We start from the raw sequence: 23,460 nt of genomic DNA on the forward strand, positions 1-23,460 counted from the left end.
ATTTCCATTCCCCCGCCAAGAGGCATTTGTGAATCAAACCACAAAATACTAAACAGTGCTACTCATAATCAGAACTGGATATATGATTTCCTGTAATCTGATTGGCTCACTTACTGACCAAAACACCGTTCCGACCGCGAAAGGACTGAACTCCAATGGTACGGTGAGCAAATATGGCGTCAGCCCTCAAGTCTTTCATGAAAACTGTTAAGGTACATATGTAGCATCCGCAATACATGCAATGTCTGATTGGTTCCGGAAGCTCGTGCCTGAATTTTCTACTCATGAAAGAGCTCTATACATATTTATTTTTGTAGTAGACCAAATTACAAATCTTGCAACAATACCACTTTCCTAAGTAAGCTGATTATTTTAAGATTATTACGTTTCTCTCTCATGTTACTTTATTCCATTAGCTACAATCCTGGACAAAACCTAGTTCAGACAAATGCCAGTTTAGTGCAAATAATACTCTTTCTTGAATGCCACTACTGAAAGCATGCAAACTTTGTCACTTTTTCTCCTCCCTGCTCAGTATTTCAGAAGCTAGGGTGCTTTCATACTCGTGGCGTGATTCTTGATTGAAAACAACACTGAGAAGAGGAAAGAAATTAAGGAGCAAAGACAGGAAACGTAACTTTTTATGGCCTTAGATATAATAGGGAAAGGTAAGTGACTCAACAGTTTTGTCTAGGATTGTCGAGAGCATGTTAAGGGAATTTGGAAGATTTTAATCATTTTGGAAGTTTAGAAGCTGCGTTGTTATCTTTAAGGCTTCGAGCCCCTTTTGTGAAACGTTTTCCCCTTAAAAGCGAGGTGCAATTTCGATTTAAAATTCGTATTCGATTCGATTTATTCGCAAGCCATGAAAACATCCACCGGGCTGTCCTGGGACTGACCACCATGTGCTTATTTTTTCCTCGACATAAAATGTTACTTCGTTGTTTTTGTATTGGTTGTGATCAACAACACCAAAAACAGCACTGCAGCATTGTGATGGAAGGATAAACTGGATGGCAGTTGTCAATCAGTGCTACTTTCTCATCCTTTCTGCTTGGGAATCGATGAAAACTTAGCCGAAATAAAACCAAAAGAAGTGGTATAAACATCACTTTGATATTCGAGAAATAATTATTATGTACACTTTATGCCGGACCGAAGGACATTGACCCAGGCATTGACCCTTTATTGGGCACACATGTGAACCGAGAGGGCGGAGACGGTACACCATATATGGGCTATATAGGAATGTGCTGTGGGATAGGGTACGGTTTTTGAGGTGCTCTTGTCCTTAGAAAGCCGAATATCCTATGATCCTCTTTGGCATTATGATCCCTATGTTAGCTACAATTACAGTTCGTAAAACGTTTAGCTAAACAAAAAAAAAAGATGTGGCCTGTTTAAGCTAAACTACCCGTTAGCTTTCCATGCTGCAGAAAAGAAACAGAAACGACCTGTTCACACAATTTTTAGTTATCGTCCCGCCCTTGAAAACGTACAGTCGTTGTTCTTGATCGTCAATATGTTTTTGGCCCCTCTACTCTTCTGTTATTTAAAGCACATGTATCCGGCCAATGCTATATTAGTGTTGAGGTATGTATGGACTTACACTGGAGAAGGGAAACTAAAACCCCGGTAAATCGAATTCGAATCGAGCTGAAAACCACACAGGACGCAAAAAAGACAAGTAAAGGAGTTCAGGTGGGTAGTGTTTATTCAAAAGTCGTTCAGGTTAATAAAAATTCTGGTTTGAAACGATTTCTCCATACAAATCCAATTTTAATTCCGCTGTTACGCAACGGTTACCGTAACGCTGCATTATAAAGTTCACGGATTCAACCCTGACGTTTACAAAAGTGCAGGCACCGTGCAGAATTGTATTACTTTCATATGATGTTCACTATAATTAATAATAATTTTGAACTGTTTCATGTAATTTTGAAAATAGAGGACGCTTTTTAACTACCTTCCATAGTTGATATGAACATCGCTCCTTTCCTAGCCTTGTTTTTCCAAACTATTTGATCTATTACCTTAACGGGTACGTGTTGGCCATGTGGTGTGGTGATCTTGAGACTCCTGATCAAGAACGGGGTATCCATATTAGAGAAGTTTCGTAAAACAGGGTTTATCCTTGTGGTTAACCTGATGAAAAACTTCACAATTCAAGGAAGTATACCTTTGCAAGTTTCTTGGCTGGTTTGCTGCAGGACAACCCGAGTAACTTTATTAATTTGAATGAATATGTCCTCTCCTCTGCAAGGACTCGGAACAAGTGAAAACATTTGAAATTCTGAGTAAATGATCTACCACTAATTAGGATGGCAAAAAACAACATTTGAAAGACTGTAAATGGTTTGAACCCAGGAGTATTAGTAGGTCGTATAGAGTTGCCAGTCGATGATGTTATAAGTCCGTTGACGTTGATTGATCAGTTAAGCCGTGATATTATTGGCTGTAAGACTCGTGCAAAGTTTGTCATCAGTAATTGGTCAGTTTCGACCCGTCTATTGTTAGTCAAATTAAGTCGTTCGTTTCTGACTTACAACATCATCGACTGACAACAACCTTTGACTTTCATCAACCTTGCTTCACTTGACTATGAAGATGACTTCCGCGTCAGTCACTACCAACAGTTCTTCTCAGAACTACTCTAACCCGGACGATCACACTATACGACCTATTTAAAATACGTTGTGGTGGATTTGTATTTGCTTCTGTTTTGGTATTGTAAGGGGAACTTGAGAAATGTGGGCACTACCAATAATGATCACCACCAATACTGCCACCAACCCTGTTTCAATTCTGCCACCACCACTACCAGTTCTGTCACCACCCCTGTAACAATACTTCCACGACCCCTGTAGGCCAATACTGCTGCCACTACCACCACCATTACCAATATCAGTAACAGGAAATTAAAAAAAAAGCCTGAAAACACTCAGGGCTTCAATGGGATTCGAACCTGTTAGCTCCACGAAACCGTTTCTATGCTCTTCTGCCACCAACACCTTGGTTATCCAGGATTAACGATTTATTATTTATGTATTGCAGGTAAACGACTGACACCCTCTCAAGCTGCTATGCATCCATTTTTGGCTCCTGATTTTCCATTTGCTTATTTGTTGCCACAGGAAGGACATCAAATCTCAGGTTAGCTCTTGTAATTATAGCCCAAAAAGAAACGACAACAAAATAATGGTTTCGAGATGTTTTTAAATTAAGCACCCGGTTTTAACAGGGTTTGTACGGGTTACGGAAAACCCGGCCAGAAAGTCATAGAATTTAAGAATTTCAATTCCAGGCCTAGAAAGTCAAGAAATTTTAAGTGAGGCCACGGAAAGTCATATAAAATTACGTTGATTGTACAAAACTAACATCCGGCCAACATCAAGATTTTCTCTTTCAAAAAAAAAATCCAAGAAAAGGGTCAAATTGTCGTTGAAAAGTCATGGAAAAGGCAATGGCAAGTCATAGAAATTTAAAAGCTCAAAGAATAGGAACGATGTTTAACGTTGATTTCTGTAAAAACTACATCAGGGAAATTATAACAAGGGTTTTTGAACTACGTACAAAATTGCAATTGAACAGATTTTAGCATACTTGCGAGACGGCTGGGTATAAATAAGATGGGTAATACAATACCATACAGTTAGCAATAATAGTTTTTTACTGTACAAGTAGTTTAGCAGCTCTTTTAAGATTGCAATTGCACCAGTGCTCAGGTCAGTATTGTTTTTTGGGCTATGGACATTGCTCTTCTATTTTCAGGTGGTGAAACAGGTTACACAAATATCTTAATCACTCCAGAGCAATATATCTCCAAACCACACGTTGACGAAGACATGAAAAGGCAACATTTTTATGAAACTGAACTCCTCAAGAGGGGAACGACATTACTTTACAAGGATAACAAAGTCTCGTCTCCTTCTTTGCTAACAAAGCAAATGGAGGAGAATGACGTAAAAAATACACTACGAAGTCCTAGGTGTGATTTCTGCAAATACGCAATGTTCAAATAAAGTGATTAAATAGGTGAGATCATCTTTCCTCAGAAAATGATCTTGAACTTTCCTCGCGGTGGAATAACAAACATGTGAGTACAAATGGTGCAGAGAATGGTGACAGGTTTCGTCAGACCACGATTTCTACAAAAACAAGATTTGATTTAGACAAGTGTTCATCATTCGATAAGACAAAGACAGCGAGGACACGTGTCTATTACAGGAAAACCAAATACAGAAAACTAGAACAACAAAACGATTTGTCTCCAGAAATAAAACGTGGTAAACATCGGGACCATGTTAGTGGCGAAAGAGAAGAGAAGGCAAGAAAATCTGGACTCAAGGAAAATTCTCCGCCAGCGAGAACATAAGTAGCTCATCATAGTTCCACCTCGCAACGGATGAGAAAAAGGCTCCTGCCTATGATTTGCATCATCACAAGTTCATTGGCTAGAAGATACATCTAGGAATTGGGGCGCATGCTATGTATTTCGCGAGCAGTCTATTTTAGAACAAGCCTTGCGCGGGAGAAAATGACGTAGATCATGGCGTGCACGTGCACGTGCATCGATGGCATGCACTTGCAATGAGATTGTTGCAAATTGATGCAAATAAAATTGGTTTGTGAAGGCCCTTATTTTGGTGGACTATGAAAAGGAACATGGAAGAAACAGGCGATTTTTTTTTCACCATGAGCCCGAAAAAGGTGTTTGTCAATTGCGATCCTTCAAAGGGCAGTCAAGTCGAAGGAACTAATAAGACATGCGGAAATTAACCACTACTAACTGGAAGGGAAGCGCTTCTCGCCCTACTTGCGAACGAGCCAATCAAATTAAAGCCATAAAAATGCTTCAACCGACTGACCACTGGTTCGCAGAAAAGAACGTAGACACGAAAACAGTGCAAACCATAAACGATATGAAAAAGGAATTTCTACGAAACTCGAGAACTGCGTTCTTAGAGACCTTGTACATGTATTTATAAAAGTGTTCACTCAAATCAACAATGACCTGTGATCTTTTATGCCACAAGGAAATGAATAAGACTTTTATATACATATTAATTCAGTCTTCAACAGGCAATACCGTATCGTTTTGTGACTAAAACATTTTTATGAACAGTCTTTTTTTAATTAGGTAAATAATTACACACGTTCCCTATCATGGGGTGCTTATTTTCGGTGAGTGCTTATTTACAAGGCGATAGCTTATTTTCGGAACGTAATTTGCGTTACAAAGACGTTTGACCGTATATAAAGAAAGTCTGCCATGTGGTCCATCCCGTCGGAACATATAGTAGGAGTATTTCTACTCCCCCTCGATAGGATGCTAGTCCATCCCCCCTAGACATTAATTCAACGGTACCCATTTATACACCTTTGTGGAAAGGGTAATGTGAGAGTACAGTGTATTGCCATAGAACACAACACAAGAACCACGGCCAGGGCTCGAACCCAGACCATTAGGTCACCGCGCCTCTTATATTGGGTGTATATGTGAGAGGGGTAACCGCGCCAATTCTCTTATCATAAATGATATGACATCCTACAGTAGTGAAACGAACATTACAGGTCCGGTTTCTGCGCATACTCTAACGACGTAAACTACAAAGCAAGTGCTATATTTGTGGGCTTATGAACGTGAAGGTTGTCCTTAAAATAAGCCCATGAGCTAATATTTGGTAAGGCTTATTTCGAGGGCTTATTATTTTCACACATCATCATCATCATCATCATCATCATCATTTTTGGTGTGTGGGGGGAGGGAATTTTCCGGTGGGAATGGCTTGTTTTCGAAATTTTACGCTATGCGTACTGAATGACAGATAAAAAAATTACAAGATAATCATAACCGTTTTGATAATGTTGTTATAATCATACTATTTACAATATAAACACAGAAAATAAAGCGCCAAAGTCCAATCGTTTAGTATATTTTGGGAAATTTCTAAAAACACAAAATAAAGCAATTTCTTGACTATCTTTTTTGATATGTACAATGTAACGTGCAATGTACCATGTGTGTCAGAATTTTCTTACCTTTGCGAGTGATTGCGTGAACTGTGAACAACTCGCAAAGAAAACAACTCTGGCATCCACGGTTCTTGAAATGTTAGAAGAACACTCAAAGACGCAAAGTTGAATCACCTCATTTTCAGCGTTTTACATTAGCGGCCGCCATACGCATGGAATACAGTACCAAGAATATTAACCTGAAATCATACCCTCCCTCCCTACTACTGCTGCGGGGGAAGGAGGGCATGATACATTTGCTTGTCGAAAGTCAGTAAACAAACCAGATTCTGTTTTTTTGTCTGATTGGTCGAGAAACAATACTCAATGGAGCGGTGTGGACTGATTGGTTGTCGTATTTCAACGAGACTTCCGGTCAGAAGCTGGTAATGGCAAAGACGAGTCACGTTTACTGCGAGGACGAGTTCTTTTCTACGTTAGCTGAAGCCCTAGCAGATTTCAAGTGTAACTCTCTGAAGGCAGAACAAATAGAGTGAGCGACAATGCGTAATTTGGTTCCGTGAAGATGTTTTTGTTGTTCTTCGAAAACAATATTCCAGAGATGTTGGAATGTTTACAAAAGCGACCGATCCTATCTGCCGTAAAGCAGCTCTTGTCGGTGAATTCCTTTTTTTGTGTGTGTAAGCTGAAATAAAGGGACGGCATCTAGTACAACTGATAAATATATGTTCGCAAGCGCCATCTCACCTTGCTACTAAAAGCATTTTTATCTCAACACGGCGAAATTTAAATACAGGCTGTACATGTACAATTTTTCTCCAGACGTTTTTCACGCCTTGTGGAAATCCGAGTCTCGAATTTGCCGCCAACTACAAAGAGTGGTTTGACAGTTCGACGACACATTAGTTTATTTAAATTAGGGGGCGGCTGACGGCCGTTTAAATAAATGTATCAGGCGTTCTTTTTTCCCTCTCGCTTTCGTAAAAAGAAAAAAGAACGCCTAATCGCAGGTTACAAGAATATGGGACAAGGCTACATGAATTTCCTACTACTGCTAAGGTTAGACGTATCGCCAAAATGTCTTGAAGACAAGAAACTAAATTATTTTCCAATGCTCGAACTTCCCATACATTCTCTTAAATGAAATCTGAGCGATGTTCTCACAACTTGCAAAGCAATCATCGGGGCGGTAGTCAGGGGATGCCTCTACGGCGCATGAGCAAATCTTCTCATTCCTGACTTGCCAAAACAATTTCAACAACAACATGGCGGCCAATGGGAGAGTTCGGTTACTTTTTTATAGCAGTAAAAGAGGTTTTCTAAGTTGTGTCGTAAAGGCAGCGAAAATTTCTGTGTGGTGTTTGTGTGAAATCAAACCATTACGGAAACGGGAATGAAAACGTGGCGATCGAATTTTCCCGTGCCGGTTGGGGCTATTGTTCTTTCACTACTGTTTCGTGGTTGTTTGTTGATTTGGTCGTTCTTTGTTTTACGTCATTTGTAATCACCACGTGCGTTGAAAATCGCGGTACAATGATTTGCATTTCAGTGTTAAAAAGTAACACGACATCATAAAGTTCTGCTTCAATTTTTATAACTACACGACGATGTCGAAATTTTGGGATAAAAACAGTGCAGTAAATAATAAAGATGGTAAATTTCAAGCTCGGTGATAAATAGTGAAGAAATTATTCAACATGACACGAGCGTGGGACAAAGAAAAAATCTGAGTCCCCGACGGGAATCGAACCCATGGCCTCCCAGATACCGGTTGGGCGCTCTAACCCACTGAGCTACGAGAGACTCGTTGTGAGCTTAGGCCATTTACTAGGTTGATATGTGACACGTGTCACATATCAACCTAGTAAATGGCCTAAGCTCACAACGAGTCTCTCGTAGCTCAGTTGGTTAGAGCGCCCAACCGGTATCTGGGAGGCCATGGGTTCGATTCCCGTCGGGGACTCAGATTTTTTCTTTGTCCCACGCTCGTGTCATGTTGAATAATTTCTTCACTAAAAACAGTGCATTTGCATTTTTAGTGAAGATGGTTGTGACCGCTTAACAATCACTGAATCCATGGCATCGTATTCGTGGTTGCTATAGCTTCGATTTCGCACGAAAAGACCGCTGACTAGATCGTGAATTGACCGCGTTGCAAGTTGTGAGAACATCGCTACCTTGTCCCAGACCTCGTTTCTACCCACCCCCCTGCATTAACTATTGGCCATAAGTGTTAAACGTCTGTTCCTCATAATCGTGATTTAGACACAAGATCGTTATAAGGTTTGTAAATGCTTCGCCATTCTGAATGCAAACAAAATAAAAAATTCAAATGCATTATTTGTTGTAGTTTCAATATCTTCGTTAAACTAACCAAGTAAAGAGAATGCACAACTAGTGAACATTGAAAACAATCGATATTTTGCATCCATGTATATCAGCCCTCCTTTTCAGATAGAAAAGCACGAGGCATAACTAGCAGCGAAAAAGCGTACGACTGTTGCGCATGAGAGACCGGAAGTGAGCCAACTTCCGCTCCCTGACATATTTATATATTCATATATCTTTTTGTCGATGACAAGTCCCTTTTCGTGGTATTGTTTCGCTTCATTATACTGTCCGAGATTACGATAAACAAGTCCCAAGTTCCTTCAACTTCTTGCTACATCAGCACGTTCCTCGACGTAAATCTTTTTCCTGATGGCAAATGCCTTCTCGTGATATTCTTTTGCTTCATTGTACTGTCCGAGATGACGATAAACATGTCCCAAGTTGTTATAACTTGTTGCTACACTAGCACGTTTCTCGCCGTACATCTTTTTCTTGATGACAAGTCCCTTCTCGAAGTGTTCTTTTGCTTCATTGTACTGTCCGAGATCATAATAAACAAGTCCCAAGTTGTTATAACTTGTTGCTACATCAGCATGTTCCTCGCCGTGAATCTTTTTCCTGATGGCCAGTCTCTTCTCGTGGCATTCTTTTGCTTCATTGTACTGTCCAAGTTTACGACAAACAAGTCCCAAGTTGTTATAACTTGTTGCTACATCAGCATGTTCCTCGCCGTGAATCTTTTTCCTGATGGCCAGTGCCTTCTCGTGGCATTCTTCTGCTTCATTGTACTGTCCAAGATTACGACACACAACTCCCAAGTTGTTATAACTTGTTGCTACATCAGCATGTTCCTCGCCGTGAATCTTTTTCCTGATGGCCAGTGCCTTCTCGTGGTATTCTTTTGCTTCATTGTACTGTCCGCGATCAAGACAAACAACTCCCAAGTTGTTATAACTGGCTGATACATCAGAATGTTCCTCGCCGTGAATCTTTTTCCTGATGGCCAGTGCCTTCTCGTGGTATTCTTTTGCTTCATTGTACTGTCCGCGATCAAGACAAACAACTCCCAAGTTGTTATAACTTGTTGCTACATCAGCATGCTCCTCGCAGTGAATCTTTTTCCTGATGGCCAGTCTCTTCTCGTGGCATTCTTTTGCTTCATTGTACTGTCCAAGTTTACGACAAACAAGTCCCAAGTTGTTATAACTTGTTGCTACATCAGCATGTTCCTCGCCGTGAATCTTTTTCCTGATGGCCAGTGCCTTCTCGTGGTATTCTTTTGCTTCATTGTACTGTCCGCGATCAAGACAAACAACTCCCAAGTTGTTATAACTGGCTGATACATCAGAATGTTCCTCGCCGTGAATCTTTTTCCTGATGGCCAGTCCCTTTTCGTGGCATTCTTCTGCTTCATTGTACTGTCCAAGATTACGACACACAACTCCCAAGTTGTTATAACTTGTTGCTACATCAGCATGCTCCTCGCCGTGAATCTTTTTCCTGATGGCCAGTCCCTTCTCGAAGTGTTCTTTTGCTTCATTGTACTGTCCGAGATCATAATAAACAAGTCCCAAGTTGTTATAACTTGTTGCTACATCAGTATGTTCCTCGCCGTGAATCTTTTTCCTGATGGCCAGTGCCTTCTAGTGGTATTCTTTTGCTTCATTGTACTGTCCGCGATCAAGACAAACAACTCCCAAGTTGTTATAACTGGCTGATACATCAGAATGTTCCTCGCCGTGAATCTTTTTCCTGATGGCCAGTCCCTTCTCGTGGCATTCTTCTGCTTCATTGTACTGTCCAAGATTACGACACACAACTCCCAAGTTGTTATAACTTGTTGCTACATCAGCATGCTCCTCGCAGTGAATCTTTTTCCTGATGGCCAGTCTCTTCTCGTGGCATTCTTTTGCTTCATTGTACTGTCCAAGTTTACGACAAACAAGTCCCAAGTTGTTATAACTTGTTGCTACATCAGCATGTTCCTCGCCGTGAATCTTTTTCCTGATGGCCAGTGCCTTCTCGTGGTATTCTTTTGCTTCATTGTACTGTCCGCGATCAAGACAAACAACTCCCAAGTTGTTAAAACTGGCTGATACATCAGAATGTTCCTCGCCGTGAATCTTTTTCTGGATGACCAATTCCTTCTCGACGTATTCTTTCGCTTCCTTGTACTCTCCGAGATCATAACAAACACGTCCCAAGTTGTTATAGCTTGCTGCTACATCTGTATGTTCCTCGCCGTGAATCTTTTTCTGGATGACCAGTTCCTTCTCGACGTATTGTTTTGCCTCCTTGTACTCTCCGAGATCATAACAAACACGTCCCAAGTTGTTATAGCTTGCTGCTACATCTGCATGTTCCTCGCCGTGAATCTCTTTCTGGATGACCAGTTCCTTCTCGACGTATTGTTTTGCCTCCTTGTATTCTCCGAGATCATAACAAACACGTCCCAAGTTTTTATAACTTGCTGCTACGTCTGCATGTTCCTCGCCATGAATCTTTTTCTGGATGACCAGTTCCTTCTCGAAGCATTCTTTTGCTTCATTGTACTGTACGAGATCATAACAAACAAGTCCCACGTTTTTATAACTTGCTGCTACATTAGCATATTCCTCGCCGGAAATATTTTCTGGACGACCAATCCCTTCTTGTGGTATTTACATCTGCATGTTTGTCGCCGTAAATCTCTTTCTTGATGGCGAGTGCCTTCTTGTGGTATTCTTTTGCTTTACTGTACTGTCTGAGATCATAGTAAACAAGTCCCAAGTTGTTATAACTTGTTGCTACATCTGCATTGTTGTCACCGTAAATCTTTTTGCAGATGATCAGTCCCTTCTCGTAGTATTTTTTTGCTTCATTGCACTGTCCGAGATTACGATAAACAAGTCCCAAGTTGTTATAACTTGTTGCTACATCTGCATGTTTTTCACCGTAAATCTTTTTCCTGATGCCCAACGCCTTGCTGTGGTATTCTTGTGCTTCATTGTAGGATCCGAGAGCACAATAAACAAGTCCCAAGTTGTTATAACTTGTTGCAACATTAGCATGTTCATCGCCGTAAATCTTTTTGCAGATGATCAGGTCCTTCTCATAGTATCCTTTTGCTTCACTGTACTGTTCGAGATCATGAATACAAGTCCCAAGTTGTTATAACTTGTTGCTACATCTGCATGTTTCTCGCCGTAAATCTTTTTCCTGATGGCCAGTGCCTTCTCGTGGTATTCTTTTGCTTCATCATACTGTTTGAGATCACAATGAACAAGTCCTAAGTCGTTGTAACTTTTTGCTACATCTCCATGTTCCTCGCCGTAAATCATTTTCCTGATGACCAGTCCCTTTTCCAGTTTTTTGCTTTATTGTACTAACTGAGATCATAATAAACGGCTCCCAAGAAGTTATAACTCTGTGCTACATCTGAATGTTCTTTGCCGTAAATCCTTTTCCTGATGATCAGTGCCTTCTTGTGGAATGACATTGATAATTTATACTGGCATGACATAGATAGTGCTCTTCCGTGCACTTCAAAGGTATCTGCTTTTAACTTGTCACCCTCTTTTGTGGTACTCACGTATTGAACAAAATCACAGGCTGATTTAGAAAATAGATTTGAGTTTGATGGATTGCTGAGGTCACAAAACACAGAAGCAGTTAAGCAAAGCCACGAAACAACCTTTTCAGGAGTAATAAAAGGTGTTAACTCATTCACCAAAACATCTTTTGCCGCAAAAGCATTAGAAAGAATTTCATGTAATGCTTTGCAATGGCTCGTAGTTCTACGGAGCATTATGCAAACGTGTCCACTTTCATTCAGACGATTGTACACAGATTCAGCAAGGGAGTGAAAAACCTGAATTGCCACAGATATACACTCAAATTTCTCTTTGAACTCAACATTCAGAGGTGAAATTTTCTTGAGTGCTTTATGAATAACGTTATGCACTCTTACATAGTCGGGTATCCCATCTTCACTGTACAAACAAGTGATCAATGAAGATTTTAAAAGCTTTGCCCTGATTAGCTCTTCTGTCTGTCCTGAAGTGCGTTTTTTGACAAAGTTAACGGCTGCATCAATTGGGAGAGTTTCCGAAGCACACAGTGAAAGAAAGAAAAATACCTGGCGAAGAACTACATCGCCCTCCAAAGCACTTCTTATTGCCATTTCAATTGCAGTAGTCATTGTTTTTGGATACGCCGGATTATCATCAGCAAGACATTTTTCTGTTGCTTCATGTTTGTCACATTCAAACGTTTCCTTGTAGTTTGCCCAACTGTAGTTTGGAAAACCTTTGCTCACTACAGTTTTCACGTAATATGCAGCTGCTGCCAAGGAGAGTGGTTGATACTCGAGAACCTCAGCAACCGTTTGAACTTGGTCATCATTTGAAATTTGCGCAACTTGTTTCAATAACTTCACTGCGTCCTCCGGCTGCATTCCTCCACTTAGAGACTCATGGTAAGTATGAGGCGCATAAGTAGGAATCGCACTGCTGTCTTGAGTTGTAATCAGCACCTGACCGTGACCCCCTTCTTCACTGGCAGTCTCAGGCAAATAGCTACGAACCAAGGACAGGTCAACAACATTATCAGCAATTATTAACCACTCTGAGAACTGTTTGATCTTTGACGAGATTAAACGAAGGAGGTGCTGGACTATTTCCTCGGGACTGTTCACTTTCGAGGTCGTCAGGTTAGTTAAGGTGTATTCTGTGACTCCTAACTTTTTAGCCAGACTGATATACGAGTCTGCTAGCGTTTCCAGGGTTTCTGCATTCAGGGTTGCAACAAATGTTAAGCCTTTGCTGTTGCTTGACCATTTTGTAAAGACTTGTTGTCCAATTTGACGAGCTATTTGAGTTTTGCCACACCCAGGATTTCCAGACAAATAAATGGTACTGACTGCTCCATTACTTTCATCTTGAAGCTCCTGCATTTTGGACATAATCCTTGTGACGTCATTTGAACGTCTGATGATTTCGTGAGACGGTTTGAATGTAAGATTACAGAAAGACTCGACTTTGGAAATAATCTCTTGCGTAAGACATTCAACTTGTTCTTCTTTACTCTGTATCGTGTCTTGTGCGACTTGTAAATCAGATGCAAGGGCTTCAACTTGTTGCTCTTTTGTCGTTATTGTGTCTTGTGCGACTTGTAAATCATATTTAGCTTTTTTCAATTCTGCTAGGAGATTAGCAGACTGTAGCTTTAAGTTATTTACCCCTACCGTGGGGAAGCTCGTCTGGTTTTTCACCGCTTCGATATCTTTGTCCGGAAGACCCAAAGAGTTGAACGCAAACACCACTTTTCCAACATAATTCTTGAACTCTGCAACTGTAAGTCCGAGTTCACTGATGTGAGCAATGCCATTTCGGACCTGACGAAGATCATCTACTTCTTTTCTGATTGCTGCACTAAGGGTTGTGCCAATACTATCTGAAAAGAGGATTGCGAAGAACAAACAACTACAGTCCCACTCTGCCGTGTTTCCATTCTGTATTGTCGCTAGATATCTCGCGTTCTTTGAACGGCTTTTTCGAGATTCGTTGTTGTAAAAGTCTAAACCATTCTTTGGTGCGTCTTTCCACTCTCCAAGCGTTGTTTTGTAGCGGAAATCCCATTCTTGTCTGAAGATTTTTCGTAGACCTTCGGGTACCAAGTTAAATGCGATGTAACAAATTCGAAAATAGTTCAACTGTTCTGATGAGTACTCCATTGTGAAAAGTCCTGCAGAGAAAATACATTGGGCCTTTAAAGGTAATTAGAAAAATGCGTGCTGGAGCATGTGGGTATAAACTACCCCACTCACAGAATATAAAAGGCCCTGATGTCTGTGAAGGGCGTAATGATCTGCAAGTTTGTGTAGCTTTGGTTTTTTTGAAAGTGGTGTGTTAACCGCACCAAGGTAAACTGTATTCCATAGCCCCACCCACGATTTTAAAAAGGCGTCGCTTTGACTTCATTAGTAAGCGAAAGCCTTGATCCCATTTGATTTTTTTCGTCTTACTATATAGGTGCATTAATATAATTGTAACTAGCAAAAAGCCTCTACGCAGATATCTGCTGAATTGCGTGACTTGTTTTCAATGCACCTACACTTATCAATGTTAAGCTGAACCGAGTTTGGCGGGGGGGGGGGGGGGGGGTGGTTTGTAGACGGGCATAGGCGGAGGAATGACAAATTAAAATTTCTTGCAGTTTGTTTAGTAAAAAAATAAATAAATACAATAAATGAACGGTTCTGCAGGTAAAGATTTCAACGACTTCCTCATATCTTCGATAAGTTTATACACACAAGTAAATAGTGCTTTTCGCGCGCTCTGATTGGTTAACTCGGAGGTGATTAGCAAAGTACTTTCCACCTTCAAGCAGCTGAAGAGAAACAAAATGGCTTCCTGTGTATTCAGCTTGTGTGGTATCTACTAAAACAATTATTTACCTCAGTGTCGGTGAATGTGGACGATATTTACCGAGCCGCATCGTAGCTTGGCTAATAGCCACCAGAATAGCCACCACTATTCACCTTCACTTCGGCGAATAACTGTGTACTAACCATTGATAAGATAAACCTTATATGCACCTTAAAGACCTGATAAATTCGGGGACACTCCATGCTCTACGTGAAGTCCATCTTGGTGGCGCACTGCTCTGCAACCATAATAAAGGAAAATGAGCAAATGGCTCTACTTGTCATTTAGAAATTCCCTGACATTTATAATATGCAAATTTGCGCACGCGTTTTGCTTTGCATTGCTTTATTGACTTAAAACCAAACAAAAATTATATTTTAGTGACAGAAGGAGCTTTCATTCCGACGTTACAGTCCAGGAAGGAGTTACTCCTTTACATGAGCTATATAGGTATGCGCAACGTCTAAAGGTATGTTATCGAGCCGTTTTCACCGAAACATCGTTACTTTGAAGCCCTTTTTTACGCAAAATAAGCAGTTCCTGGGTACAATCTGGTCTGTAATAGGGTTTCGATTTTAGAGTCAGGTTTGGAATATGGTAAATCGCATATTTTTGATCTGAAATAAGATCACGCTTTGAAAAAGGGCGCCAACACACCCCCACCCATTTTTTTTGGAGAGTAGCTCCCCCGGGCAGTGCGGACACCGCTTACTTTCAGCGCTTGCCTTATCAGAATTTTAAACATTGTTCTAGTTATTTAGCTGATCATTGTGCTAAGAAAACGATTAAAGTACTTTCTTCATTTTGTACCTTACAATAATCTATATTTTAATTCTCCTCAAAACAAGAATTGTAAACCAAGCATGTATTGCAGGAGAAATAAGGATATGATCACCAAAGGCGCAGGGCTTAACTGAAGGTAGAAGAGCAGATAACTCTGTACAACGACACGTTTCTAGAATATTCTTCTAATGTACAAGATAAATTTCAATAGTGGTTATAATAAAGTTGATGCTATATGAAACAATTCGAACCATCAGCTGACACTGTCTGTGCAGGAAGTTACGATTCATGGTTCACTTCGATCGACCATTAGATTTGTTTTATGTAAAGATTTTCTTTAGTTGTTTTGCTGTATTTATAAACTCACTTGAACTCACAGTCCTGTTCTTGGTCACTGAAGTTGATTAAATAGTGTAATATTCTACCCTGGGTATTGTTATTAATGACATGGTAATAAGATATGGAGAATCTTCTGGCCTGGGACAAGCCCAAGACAGGGGAGATAGGAGTGGGGGGGTCAACCCGTTTGGGGGGGGGGGGGGGGGGGACCCCCCGCGGGGGGGGGGGGGGGTTTTTTTTTTCATAGTGCTACAAGGTGGATTCTGCGAAAGTGAAAAGATGGAATTTAAAAGCAAAACAACGATGATGTTCGATTTTAGAACAGCATAGACCACAATGCATTAAAATTATGTTTCAAGCTGTAATCAGGACTAAACCCCGGACAATCAGTTGGAAGTTTTTTTCCATCATTTTGAAAACTGTACAAACATGACAAAACAGATAAATTTACAGCACTGTCAATACTCCTTGTGCAGGCAGTGAAAAATGCATATTGCACTAAATGCTGTTCTGATTTAACATAACATATATATGTCTGCCTCAATCTAACCAGAACGAGTTAACAGATGAGCTATCTTAACCTTATTCAGACCGGGCTTTTTTGGACTTTCTGTGACCGGGGTGGACTTCAAAAGTCCCCCCCGCCCCCCCCCCCCGCCCTCCCCGGGTAACTTCTAGAATATTTAAGCGATCACAATGAAACTTAGAGGGTGTATAGTATATCGAATGTGACACTTACATCATGATGTCAAAACAGCCGCCATCTTGGATTTCAAAATTTTACCAAAACGCCAGAAAACCACCCAAAATTACTGCAAAGTACTAGATAAACTCGCAAAGTTTGTCAGCGCTTGGTTGAATCTTGAAAAAGTTATAAGCGTTTAAAGTCAGCGCGGGCCTCAAAAGCCCCCCGGTCTAACAGGGTTAAAAAGAAACCTTTGAAAGGATCCAAAAAAGATAAACCATGTTGCCAACCAGGCATAAAATTAGGTGCTTTCCCTTCGTATTTTGATCTGAAAATCAAATTTTTTCACAGTACCGTGTAGTTTCTTTTTAAACAAAAAAGGTCCCATTTTCCTCGTATACAAACGTCCCATTTGAAACATTTAAACTATAGTTTTGAAACTATAGTTGTAAGTAAATTTTTAATTATTAAAAATTATTTTTGGTGGCTTGGCTTTTCTTAAAGGCAAAACAAACCATAAATACCGCCCTATTTAGCATGCAATTCCATTGCCATTGCAAAATGAGATGTAGAGAAATTGTAATCCCAATTGTGTTACATAATGTTTCTTTTCAAAAGTCTTTTTTTTTCAGTAAATCAAGAAGCTAGCTAGAGCAGTGGCGTTGTTCTTTTAGGCATTATAAAGACTAAATACTGTGTTAACTCTCCTCATTGTATTCAAGACTGAAACGTAATCTAACATAAGAAAGAGACCTTTGAAAGGATTGAACAAAGATAAACAATGTTGCCAACCAGGCATAAAATTAGGTGCTTTCCCTTCATATTATCATTTGGTAACTAATAATATATAGATTTAGGCACGCCTAAAAGCGGAGCTCCCCATTTATTTAATTTTTCACTGGAGCTTACAATGTTTTCATTCTAGTGAATAAGCGGCCAAAGTACTAATGTTTATGAAGGTTTATAGGTTCAAGACAAATTTAAATAGCTCACGGTTAAACCGAATGTCAGCAGTACGACAAAAATAATAATCTTAAAGCGGGGCAAAATCATTACTCATGGCACGAAAAATTACTTTAGAGTACAGTAAATTATCTGCTTTCTAGCAATAGAAAATAGTTTCGCGATCCTGTAAAGGCAGGAGAGACCCAACGAGGAAATTACGGAACGCTGAGTCTGTCGGATTAGCTCAATCGGTAAGGTGCCAGTCTGCGGATCGGAAGGTCGTGAGTTCAAATCCCAGAGGGTCAAGTTCTTTTTTTTTTTTTTTTTTTTTTTTTTACCCCGTAGCAATAAAATAGTTTGTTTATTATATCAACCCGATTTAGCTTTCGATACTCCTTCATGTACGATGCTGGCACAGATGACACGAAGTCATGATCGATATGGCTCTCAATGTCCACTGCGGTCGATCCACGTATCAGCCACATTCGTCTGCTCTGTCTTCACCTCTATTAAGGCGCCTATACGGCCGCCAACGCCCGCTCACATCACCACAATATGGGGCCAGTGCGCGACTCCGTACGTACGACGTACGCGCCCGCGAACCATGCCGCTATCCATGTTGACCATGAAAACTCATTTCGATAGTGTTCCTTCTTTTATGCGTATGGGGCTCTGCTCTGCGGCCCTTCGGGCCGCTGTAGAGCTCCGCTATAAACGGTATACGAACAATAAAGGAGCAAACAAGTAAAGGTTATGGGTAGAACGTTTTAAGTTTATAAACGGCAATGCCAACGTCCTCCTCGTTTTTAAACGACCTCCTCCAACTTGTAAACAAACTCGGGAGGGATCCTCGAGATTTTAACGACTGTGAGCACTAACACAAGAAAGGACATGCGTCAGTCATGAAGTCAAAAAACGACCACTGCTAGGTTTTATTTTGTTGTACAGCGTCCATCCTAGCTATGTTACGCCGGACTTTTCCCTTGAACGTTTAATGAAATTTCCAAAACAGCATACCGTACTAGTATGACATAGCAGTGCCATTCAAGAGAATATATTTACTTCTTGGCTTGACCTCAAATAAACGCCGGGACCTCGAACAAACGCCTCCGGCGCCCCTCCGGCGTTTATTTAAAAATTAGCAATTTTGACCCGGCGTTTATACGAGGCCGGCGTTTAATCGGGGTCCGGCGTTTAATCGAGAAAATACGGTATATCAAAATCCCGGGCTTTTAATGTTTGTTGTGAGAATTTAGTTCTACATCAAGACAGCATCACCGAGCTGACAATTTTCTTAATTCTGGTCACCAGTCCGCTTGACAATGTATCGATTTGGTAACAAGAAGTTAGCTGTTCAATTTTGTTGGGAACGAAAGTTTTAAGAATAACAAAAGTGCAAAATACCTGAACAGATGCTGATATTGTAAAGTAATTGACTGGTTTTGCCAATTTGCTATTCCCTTTTTCCTTCAGACGAAACTCTGCAGAAACGGATAACAGATATATAATCAACGTTAATACAGGTTTCTTAAAAGTTTCACTTGGAAAGAGCAGATTTGCATCCTAAAGTCAAATGGCCAATGTCTTCAAAGGGATGACCAGATAAGCAACTGTTTATTTGCATCACACAGAGTTTCTATACCTTTTGGTGTTTCCATTGAATCGATTTGGGATCATTTGCATTTTGATAACAAGAAGTAAGATGTTCACTTTTCTTGGAAACGAAAGGTTTTAAGAATAAAAAAGTTGCAAAATACCAGAACAGACTCTGATGTTGTAAATGGTTGTCTGGTTTTGCTGATTTGCTCTTCTCTTGTTATTCCAAACGAATCTCTGCACGAATGGATAACAGACATAAAGTCACCGATAATACAGCTTTCTTAAAAGTTTCACTTGAAAGAAGTAGATTTCCGTCATAAAGAATGCTAAACTCATGCCTTACTCTTCAAAAGGAACACCAACGATCAACCATTTATTTGAAATACAACTTGAGCTTTTGCCACGTTGTTAAGTAAATCACATAGAGTTTCTATACCTTCTGGTGTTTCCAATGTATCGATTTGTTAACAAGAAATTAGATGTTCACTTTTCTTGGAAATGAAAAGGTTCAAGAACAACAAAAGTGCAAATACCTGAACAGACTTTAAAGTTGTAAATGGTTGACTGGTTTTGCCGATTAATTTGCTTTTTTCTTCTTTCACCAAACGAAACTCTGCAGGAATGGAAAACAGATATATAGTAACAGTTAAGACAGCTTTCTGAAAAGTTTCACCAATATTGTCACCGGTAATACAGCTTTGTTAGAAGTGTTACTCCGATGAATTAGATTTGCATCCTAAAGTCATGTCTACTGTCTTCAAAGGAAACGCAAGATAAGCGACTATTTATTTGAAATGAAATTTAGCTTTTGCCCCATTGTTAAGTAAATCACATTGAGTTTCTATACCTTCTAGTGTTTCTGCTCAAATTGACACCGATTGTCGTTGCTTCTGCCTTCCTCTTCTTCACCAAGCACCGAACAGATGTGAAACCTTTGAAAGTCAGAAGTAAATGAAACTGAAAGCTAAAGAAGCAAATAACTGTACACTGGAGTGAGCAAGCCTCATACTTCACTTCAATTTTGACAGTTAGTTCATCGGTAATCACATGATTTTTGTAAGGGGTACTAAAAATAACATTAAAATTAGAGCTTCTGGGATGAAACTCGTGATGGGTGGCCTGACATGTCAAAACAAACCTAAACATAAACCATAGCTTGGTGACAAACATTACGGCAAAAGCAATTAATAATTATCTTAAATGGAGTTCCATTGTCAAAGTTAACTGAAATATAGAGAAATTCCTATCACAACTGCATGGAGTGGAGTAAAAGACAAGAATAACAAATCACAACAATTAATACCGTAATTAACATATAGATTAATTTTTGTTCACGCCCGGGGACGATTGCGGTCAAGATTAAATACAAAGATGGCGAACGATAGGTGGTAAACGTGAAAACAAAGTGGCTTAATTAAAATGCCTTTGAACAGATCTTGCAACGCTAGACAATGCTGCAAGGAAAGCTTAAAATTTGGGGTTTTTTCCCGTTACGGTTCGGTAGACTTAAATGGTTTTAAAATAACATTTTATGATTCTTCAGATTGTTTTGGTCAATATGTTTATCCAAGTCTTTGATCTATATTTAAGGGGTAAGTGAATTTCTTATATAAGCAGCTGAGGACTACATAGAAATTAGTAGAATGTCAGTTCTCCTATGCTTATACAAACAAATCAACCCAACGACACTGATTAAGGTATTAACCCTTTCACTCCCAATCTTGATGAACTTTAAATTATCTTTACTGATTCACAAAAATTCATTTTAACGAGTTCTGTGAATCTAGTTGTTAATCAATGCAATTGATTCCGTAGCCGATAATATTTCTTTGGAATAATGTTTTCTTTACGCAAGGGAGTCAAGATGTCCATCACTTTTAGGAATGAAATAATTTAGTAAAAAGAAAGGTGTCACTTGACTTAGACGGACGTTAATTTCGGTTCTGGTTGATATGTTTTGCTAGATTTTACTCTTCTGTCACTCTGCTTAATTCAGTTAACCCTAAGTACTCACGGTCCTGCGTCTCCACTTTGACACATCTTTTATATCAAAATCCCCTTTAACTTAGAAAAATTACCCAAACAAGATACCAATTCCCTCAAGTGATTGACAGATATCGTTTTAACGTTTGTTATGAGAATATAGTGATGCATCAAGACAACATCTCCTAGCTAATAACTTTCTTTATTCTGGCCACTTGTTTGCTTGACAATGTATCGACTTGGTAACAAGAAATAAGATGTTCACTTTTCTTGGAAACGAAAGGTTTCAAAAACAACAAAGGTGCAAAATACCTGAACAGACTCTGATGTTGTAAATGGTTGACCGGTTTTGCCAATTTTTTCTCTCTTCTTGTTCCAAAGGAAATTCTGTAAGAATGGATACAGATATATGATTGCCGGTAATTCAGCTTTCTTAAATGTTCACATGGAAATAGTAGATTTGTATGCTAAAGTTATGCCTAATCTCTTCAAAAGAAATACCAGACATGCGACTATTTATTTGAAATACAACTTGAGCTTTTGCCACATTGCTAAGTAAGTCACATACAGTTTCTATACCTTCTGATGTCTTCAATGTATCGATTTGGGATCATTTGGTAACTTTTCTTGGAATTGAAAGGTTTTATGAACAATAAAGAGGCAAAACAGACTTTGAAGTAGTAAATGGTTGGTTGTCTTTGCCGATTTGCTCGATTCTTCTTTCTTGTTTTTCCAAATGAAACTGTGCAGGTATGGATAACAGACATACAGTTACCGGTAAAACACCTGTCTAAAAAGTTTTACTTGGGAGAAGTAGATTTGCATCCTAAAGTCAAGCCTAATGTCTTTAAAGGGAACACCAGACGAGCGACTATTTATTTATTTAAAACACAACTTGAGCTTTTGCCACATTGTTTATAAGCAAATGTTAAGTAAATGATACCTACTATACCATGCTCAAGTCAACATCCACTGATCGCTACTTCTGCCTTCCTCTTCTTCACCAAGCACCTGACAGATGTGAAACCTTTGAAAGTCAGAAGTAAATGAAACTGAAAGTGCTGAAGAAAGCAAATAACTATACCCTGACGTGAGCAATCTTCATACTTCACTTCACTTTTGACAGTTAGTTCCTGTGTAATCACATGACTTTTGTTAGGGGTACTAAAAAATAATATTAAAATTAGAGCTTCTGGGATGAAACTGGCCATGCGTTGCCTGACATGTCAAAACAAACCTAACCATAAACCATAGCTTGGTGACGATACATTACCGCAACAAACAATTAATTATTATTTAAAATGGAGTTTCATCGCCAATGCAATTTGAAATAAAGAGAAATTTCTTTCACAACTGCATGAAGTGGAGTAAAAGACAGGAATGACAAATCACAACAGTTACCTTCATTAACATATAGTTTAATATTTTCCACGTCCGGGGACGATTGCGGTCAAGATAAAATACAAAGATGGCGAATGATAGGTGGTAAACGTGAAAACAAAGTGGTTTAATTAAAATACCTTTAAAAAGATTAAGCAACGTTAGACAATGCTGTAAGGGAAGCATAAAATTAGGGGTTTTTCCTGTTACGGTTTGGTTGAATAATAACACTTCATGATTCCTCAGATTCTTTAGTCAATATGTTTATCCAAGTCTTTGAGCTATATTTAAGAATGTCAGCAAATTTCTTAAATCCAAGGAATATATAAAAATTGTAGAATGACAGTTCTCTTTTGCTCAAACACATCAATCCCACGACACTGATAAAGTTATTAACCCTTTCACTTGCAATTTTGATGAACTTTGAATTCTCTTTAGCGATTGACAATCATTGATCTAAACGTTTGTTCGGAGAATCTAGTTGTTCATCAACACAAAATATATTACGTAGCCAATGATTGTTCTTCGAAATTTGTTTTCTTTACGCAAGGGAGTCAAGATGTCCATCACTTGGAAATGAAAGAATTTAATAAAAAGAAAGGGGTCACTTACTTACACAGACGCTGCTTTCGGTTCTGGGACCTTCAACAAATCTCTCGCCACCAAAACGCTACCAGGAGAGATTTGTAATTGGTAATACCATATATGGCACCGGCGACTGCAGAGTATATATTTCTGCCCTGCTACGACACAAGAACACCGCAAGAAGTATTGGAAGTACAATGAAGCAGAATCCTCTGAACCGCTTCCTATTTATGCATTGTCACGAATCAATTACGGAAACAGTGGGCATTTTGGGAAATTTGGGTAGGGGTATGCGCTTGGCTTGGTGTACGATGAGTTTCCCCCCCCCCCCCAATCCCCCAAGGTTTTAAAACGCTTCGCCTCCTCTTCTGATTGAAAATCAAACATATTGACATATTTATAGTTAATGATCTAGTTCTACCTACTTGTGTTTCGGTACTGCTCAAG

At 39.5% G+C, this 23,460-nt stretch overlaps 1 protein-coding gene and 2 pseudogenes across 2 annotated transcripts in view; 1 reads left to right on the forward strand and 2 right to left on the reverse strand.

Annotated features, from left to right (window-relative positions):
- The window catches only part of LOC144629610 (uncharacterized), a 214,315-nt gene extending 209,938 nt beyond the window's left edge, over nt 1-4,377 (forward strand). The window contains exons 19-20 of the mRNA XM_078487848.1: nt 3,055-3,153; nt 3,772-4,377. Of these exons, the coding sequence (XP_078343974.1) occupies nt 3,055-3,153; nt 3,772-4,022 (350 nt within the window). The 3' untranslated portion in view covers nt 4,023-4,377. The remainder of the gene's footprint in view (nt 1-3,054; nt 3,154-3,771) is intronic.
- Nucleotides 4,378-8,426: 4,049 nt separating this feature from the next.
- LOC144629612 (uncharacterized) lies at nt 8,427-10,961 on the reverse strand (annotated as a pseudogene).
- A 4-nt stretch (nt 10,962-10,965) lies between these two features.
- On the reverse strand, nt 10,966-15,911 carry LOC144631050 (uncharacterized; annotated as a pseudogene). The gene is made up of 3 exons (XR_013566663.1): nt 15,865-15,911; nt 14,885-14,952; nt 10,966-14,031 (listed from the first exon to the last, which is right to left on the reverse strand). The product of XR_013566663.1 is annotated as an uncharacterized LOC144631050 (transcript).
- Between the last annotated feature and the right edge of the window lie 7,549 nt (nt 15,912-23,460).

Source organism: Oculina patagonica, chromosome 11, assembly GCF_052425735.1.
Source record: "Oculina patagonica isolate OP01 chromosome 11, crgOcupat, whole genome shotgun sequence".
Classification (NCBI taxonomy): Eukaryota; Metazoa; Cnidaria; class Anthozoa; order Scleractinia; family Oculinidae; genus Oculina; species Oculina patagonica.